Consider the following 6410-nt stretch of genomic DNA (forward strand, 5'->3'; position numbering starts at 1 on the left):
AATTTTGAATATTTCATTTAGTTTTATACCTAAATATCAAAAATAATCAAAATATCTAAAATATTTTGTTATGCAAGTCAAAATTTAACTAAATTTATTTAAATTTAATTATATTTTTTCGGGTACCCGGTAGTTCAGGTACTAATCGGGTTCTAAAATTTGTAACCCAAACCGACCCGAACCCGATAGTACCCAAACCGAACCGAACCCATATATCTAAAAATACCCAATAGGTTCTATTTTTCTAAACCCGTTTACCCGAACCCGTATGGATAATATCCGAACCCGAACGGGTTACCCGAATACCCAGTCCTAAATACGCCCCCTCAAGATGGATGAGCGGGAGCTACTCCAATCTTGTTTCTTAGGTTGATGAACCATGCACGAGGCAATGGTTTAGTTAAAGCATCAGCCAGTTGATCTTGAGTGTTGACATGAAGCATCAGGCAATGGTTTCTTGTTTCTTATAACTTCTTTAATCAAAACGAGACTGAAGTTCAATTTTCGTAATAAAAGATAAGAAATTAATTAAGGGTAGGAAGCACATGAAAATACACTGTACTGTGATGGTGCATTCAAGGACCCTTCAATACGTTCGAAGGCCACATGTGTTTCTCACAAAATGGTTCAATATTTAATCGGTCCATATATGAAAGTTATTTGATATGCTAGGGGAAAATGTACCTGGACCATTCTTTCTATTTGTATTAGACCTATCTACACGTGATTTTCTTACTCTTTTGATTTGACTTTAGATCTATAGCATCAAAATTTTAACCAAATTATGCGTCAAGTCACACGATCTAGCCGACACCATTTGATGAGATTGGCCTTGTCGAACTAGTGGAACCGTCATATGCTTAATCAAATATCAGCAATGAATGAACGAACCCCTTTGTCAGGATTGATTAGCAAGTGGAACTGAATCCCCAATATCAACATCTCAATGGGTTAAACCTAAAACCTCTTTTGTATTGAGTTGTGGAACGTAAATCATCATGCATGTTCTTGTTCAAAGATCGGATTAGGGAACCTTATCATTAAGAGAAAAAAAAACAAGTGGACGTGTTTAACCAACCCACTTGTTGAATTCTGAATTTCGAAGCACAACAAAAAGGTATAGATGACAAAAAACGAAAACTCAATCTAACTTCGACATATATGCATTGGATAATATAGAAATTTGAACATCTCGTTGATGGTTCTCTCCACCGTAACGAAAATTCAATCTAACTTCGACATATGAAACTAGACAATCGAACACCTCGTTATAATGTAATTGGTCTATCAACACACGACAGTGGTTCTCTCTACCGTAACATCAAATCTGTGGATCCTTGTGAACAGAAAAAAACGATGAAGGGACAGGGGAAGGCCAATGAGGGTCATGCAAAATGGAACTTAGGAAAAGGACCAAAAAGATCCATCCTCTTTGGAAATTCATTTCAACCCCATAATCCATGATATGAATTTCGATCTGAATCTCACAACAAGTAAGAGATCAGATTTTGATAACATTAAAGGAAGAAAAAATAAAGTAAAAAAGAAGACAAGAGACTGAGAAAAGGGCAAAACCTGTAGGGGTTAAGACAGCTAAGAGTGTTCCTCAGTCGCCCCACAAATGTCTTCTCTCCTCTCTCTTCAGTCTTTCTCAGCTCTCAAATCTTTAAATGGTTCCAAGTTCAATGCTCCAAAAACCCACGCCCACACATGCATCCTATGACCTTTCTTTTTATCCATTTTCTTCCCACAAATTATCAATTTACAAGATAATGAGGTATAAAGACACTAACAAACAACCAATGTGAAACAAACATTTTACTAGTACTACTAAGAAGTCATTAATCATATAATTTACTCATACCCTGATCCTATTCTATGTACATATGTTTTCATTTAGTCTAACTGTGACTGTTTTGACTGTCAACATTCTTGCTTTGTAAGTTTACAAGATTAACTTGCAAGCAAGGGAGAGACGCTTTTAAAGCAAAAAATACTACATGATATAAATATAGCAGAACGTAGAAAAGAATATGACAGCTTTTACTTAACCCTACTAAGACAGAGGATCATCATGGAACAGTAAAGAGGAGAATCTCTGAATATCCACTTTAAACTACTGCCCTCTTGTCTTAACTCTCAGAATCATTTAATTTTTCAGTTATTTTGACCCATACCTTTTTGTCCTCTTTCCCTGGTTTCCAACACCTTCACACTTATTCTAGGGCTTCCACGGCTATATATATATATGGTCCCTTTTATTGAACTTGAAACTCAAAAATCACAACCAGCACCACTGCTACCCCTTGTTATTAGTATTCCTACCAGTTTAACCCGTATAGTTTTATCTGTTTATATTAGGATATTGCTCGAAGAGTACATACCTGGGAAGATGGTTAAACCCTGTTGGAGAGTAGGTGCCAGCATGGAGAGAAGTAAGATCAATCCCACAAAGATTGATGGCTTGACATGGTATAAAGATCTTGGCCTTCACACCTTTGGAGAGTTTTCGATGGCAATGATCCAAGCCAACAGTGTGATGGAGGATCAGTGCCAGATCGAATCAGGGCCACTGACATTCAACAATACGACAGTTCAAGGCACATTTGTTGGAGTATACGATGGCCATGGAGGTCCAGAGGCTTCCAGATTCATTGCAGACAACATCTTCCCCAAGTTAAAGAGTAAGACACCACCATTCTCCTTCTTTATTTCCTCATTCTTGGATATTTCAGGCATACTAACACTCATGTCTGACATGAACAGAGTTTGCTACTGAGGGTAGGGAGATTTCAGAGCAGGTGATCAGCAAAACATTTGCAGAGACAGACAAAGATTTTCTCAACGCAGTGAAGAAGCAATGGCCCACGAACCCACAGATGGCATCAGTAGGGTCTTGTTGCTTGGCAGGAGTGATATGCAACGGATTAGTGTATATTGCAAACACGGGAGATTCCAGAGCTGTGCTGGGCAGATCTGAGAGAGGTGGAGTGAGAGCTGTTCAGTTATCGGTAGAACACAATGCCAATCTAGAGTCTGCGAGGCAAGAGCTATGGTCAATGCATCCTAATGACCCCAACATTCTTGTGATGAAGCACAGGATGTGGCGGGTGAAAGGCGTCATCCAGGTAAACATTCATACATGATGATTACACATTTGAAAACCTGCACAGAGCTTTGTCTCATCAGTTTCTATGGCATACAAAAGCTTAAGAAAATCATCTAGCCATATCTTGCGTAAGGATGTAAAACTGACTAGCAATTGTGTTATGACCTTTAAACAGGTCACAAAATCCATAGGTGACGCATACCTCAAAAGAGCAGAGTTCAACAGAGAACCTTTGCTGCCCAAATTCAGATTACCAGAACATTTCACTAAGCCAATCCTTACTGCGGATCCATCAGTCACCGTTACCCGGCTTACTCCAAAAGACGAGTTTATGATTCTTGCTTCAGATGGGCTTTGGGAGCATCTTAGCAACCAGGAAGCTGTTGATATTGTACATAATGCCCCTCGCCAAGTAAGTTCAATGCCTAGGCCATATCTCACGGGTTACCACCTGTCTGTTGCACAATTTGCACACAAGAATTAATTGTTAATATTTTCATAATCCCAGGGAATAGCAAGGAGACTACTCAAAGCTGCATTGAAGGAAGCAGCAAAGAAAAGAGAGATGAGATACGCAGACCTAAAAGAGATCCATCCAGGTGTTAGAAGGCATTTCCACGACGATATAACTGTTATCGTGATCTATCTCAACCCCAATCCGATCAAAACCAATGCTTGGGCATCTCCTCTGTCAATTAGAGGGGGGTACCCAATGCATTCATCATCATGAACAGATCTTACAGCAACAACTCATGCTATGTGAAGGAAAAAAACTGGAGCCACGGTCAAAGAAAGAACAATTAGTATAGCTAGAACGAATATTAAGTTTATGAGATCTTTGATATATTCTCTACAAGAAATTGATGAATTCTCAATTCTCATGTACCCCTGTATGCAAATTATACACGAGGATACCTTAGATAAAAGATCAGCAATGTCAATGATGGCAAGAATTGGAAACAAATTACGTTGCAGCATATTAACGTATAGGCACAAGCGAGAAGATGACCAGCAAATGTGAATACAAAGACAACAATAAGAAATAAGTAGCAAAAGTAAACACTACATTCCCTTTATAAAAGTTTTCTGGCGCTTGATTCAAAATTATCACAAAGCAAGTATCAACAAAGTTTATCTAAAATCTATTACAGAAACAAACGACATTGTGTAGCATCAGAAAGCCAAGCAAAGTTTCAGTCCCACGAACACAGATTCAGAATTTGAGGCTCTCTTTTCTTCACCGCCATAGTGACCAGAGAAATGGAAACCAACAAATACCTCTATAGTTCTAATGATGTCTTACATGACAAAGGAATTCCGAAGTAGCACAGCTTGAGAGGTCATATGAAAATAAGCAAAGAAAGAACGATACATGGTTATGGGATCCATTTAGCATGCAATATTCGCAGTCAAGCACAGAACAGCAGTAAACCAGCTTACTTTAGTGACCACTGACTTTCATAAGATAAAATAGGCCTACTTTTTTAAGAAAACGGATTGGCACAACTCAAAAGTATTCAACACTTCTAACTAGACTTCAAAACAGCAAAAAAAACTCACTTTTCATAAATATTTGCTGCATGCAGTACAAATTCTCTATTGCTGCTGCTTGTGCTTGATACGAATATGCAATATTAAAAGGACCATCCACAGAAATTTAAATGAAATTAAGGCATTACTCAAGCTATACTTACCACTTTAAGAACCTGCAACATGGAAAACGTCAATACCAGCCACTTCAGAATTCCTAGGTCCTAACACATTGATAATTGCCATTTTAAGACAATCAGAACTATAGGTTTACTTATTGGTTTCTCAAGATCTCATCTGGTGACAAGCTTAGCTTCCGTCCATCTGAGAGAATCGTTGCATAACCACAAAACCTTGCTCCACGACCGAACTTCGAACTTAATAAACATACGGGGACTTCTAATTCAGAAATAAAGAGAGAATGAAGCAGCCAGTGAGGGAATCATAAAAACGCTAGTACACTACCTGCCAAAACCAAAGATTGGGGAGTCAGATACGAGAAAGAAACCAGGTATCAACAGGATTTTGCAAAGCAATAAGAAGTATTTCGAGAAACCCACCTAACTACAAAGACAAAAGATACTTTATTCAGGAACCTTAGGCAGCGTTTCCTGATACAGCTGCCTCCTGATGAAACAATGAGTTGAAAAAGAGACACCAATTAGCTTTTCTATTAATCATCTGATTCTAACACAATGGGAGAAAGAATAGAAATTAAAGAACGTTTACCTTGCCAATATTTTGCTTTCCAGGTAAATCTGAAGATGGATCCGAAGCCCCTTTTGAAAACCTAATGATGGATAAGTCACAAACCACAAAATCAATTACTGAAAAAACAAACATTGCACACTACTTCATGGATAAACAGAAATTGGGTTGAAAAGAAAAGTACCTCAATGCTCGAGCTTTGCGTTTATCTTCTTCAGCGGAATCAACTTTAGTCTCTTTCCCAAAACGTGCGAGCCTAGCTTTCTTCTTTGCCTCTTCCTCAGTCTTATCAGCAGCAGTAGAGGTTGCAGGAGAAACCCCAAATCTGTTTGAAATACAAAAGGGAGTATGAAACATCACAAAACCAAGTATTAAAGCAATAAACAAACTATCAAGCACAAAGAAAGCATTGTGTAAAATACCTATCAGCTCTAGCCTTTCGCTTCAATTCCTCGGCTTTCTTCGTTCCCGCTGTGTCATTCACAGAGGCTGCTGCTGCTACCGAACCAAACCTGCATCGAGGGTAAAATTCGTATCAATCTCGCCGACAATACGCGTTACTAATGGTTCTTTAAGAATCCGAAACAAAAAGAACATCGATTCGTAACCCTAATTTTGGCAAAAACCCTAAATACAACATAGAATCCAAAGAAAACACTTTGATGAAAAGTCTTACCTCTCAGCACGAGAATTGCGCTTCTCCTCTTCGGTTAGCTTCACAGAAACCCCAAACCTCTCAGCACGTCGAATCTTCTTCTGAATATCATCGACCGGAGATATATCCCCAGAATCAGCCCCAGCAATAGATCCAATAGCATTAGAGTCAGCTTCGTCCTTTTTCTCACCAGAAACATCTGAGAGACCCTTTAATTCTCCGTCGATAATGTCGTCGGTACGATCTGGCTCCACAGTGTTGAGGTCTACGATTTTCGCAGGTTTTTCACCAGTAGTAAGCCCTCCGCCATTCGAAATTGTAGCCGTGACCTTGTCTCCGTTGTTCGCCATGGAATCGCTCGTAGCTTCGCTTCGAGATTCGTTCGAGATTTTTTTTTTTTTTTTTTTT

At 38.8% G+C, this 6410-nt stretch overlaps 2 protein-coding genes across 2 annotated transcripts; one reads left to right on the forward strand and one right to left on the reverse strand.

The window, feature by feature from the left end:
• LOC104734283 (probable protein phosphatase 2C 67) lies at positions 1474–4073 on the forward strand. The gene is made up of 4 exons (XM_010453820.1): positions 1474–2684; positions 2767–3128; positions 3285–3521; positions 3618–4073. Exons 1-4 carry the CDS (start codon positions 2249–2251, stop codon positions 3837–3839), a joined length of 1257 nt encoding a protein of 418 aa, XP_010452122.1. The 5' UTR covers positions 1474–2248; the 3' UTR covers positions 3840–4073.
• On the reverse strand, positions 4126–6404 carry LOC104734282 (protein MODIFIER OF SNC1 11). The gene is made up of 6 exons (XM_010453819.2): positions 6024–6404; positions 5770–5859; positions 5532–5672; positions 5369–5429; positions 5200–5266; positions 4126–5104 (listed from the first exon to the last, which is right to left on the reverse strand). The coding sequence occupies exons 1-5, from the start codon at positions 6350–6352 to the stop codon at positions 5237–5239; spliced, it is 651 nt and encodes a 216-aa protein (XP_010452121.1). The 5' UTR covers positions 6353–6404; the 3' UTR covers positions 4126–5104; positions 5200–5236.

The sequence above is a fragment of the Camelina sativa genome, chromosome 13 (genome assembly GCF_000633955.1).
Source record: "Camelina sativa cultivar DH55 chromosome 13, Cs, whole genome shotgun sequence".
In the NCBI taxonomy this organism is placed as follows: Eukaryota; Viridiplantae; Streptophyta; class Magnoliopsida; order Brassicales; family Brassicaceae; genus Camelina; species Camelina sativa.

Bases quoted from the DNA above. Each gene is read 5' to 3' on its own strand.
- LOC104734283 (XM_010453820.1), top strand. From the start codon at position 2,249: ATGGTCCCTTTTATTGAACTTGAAACTCAAAAATCACAACCAGCACCA. The intron at 3,129-3,284 runs GTAAACATTCAT...ACCTTTAAACAG, and splicing joins GGGTGAAAGGCGTCATCCAG to GTCACAAAATCCATAGGTGA. The intron at 3,522-3,617 runs GTAAGTTCAATG...TCATAATCCCAG, and splicing joins TACATAATGCCCCTCGCCAA to GGAATAGCAAGGAGACTACT.
- LOC104734282 (XM_010453819.2), bottom strand. From the start codon at position 6,352: ATGGCGAACAACGGAGACAAGGTCACGGCTACAATTTCGAATGGCGGA. The intron at 5,673-5,769 runs GTATTTTACACA...TATTTCAAACAG, and splicing joins CGAAAGGCTAGAGCTGATAG to ATTTGGGGTTTCTCCTGCAA. The intron at 5,430-5,531 runs GTACTTTTCTTT...ATCCATCATTAG, and splicing joins CGCAAAGCTCGAGCATTGAG to GTTTTCAAAAGGGGCTTCGG.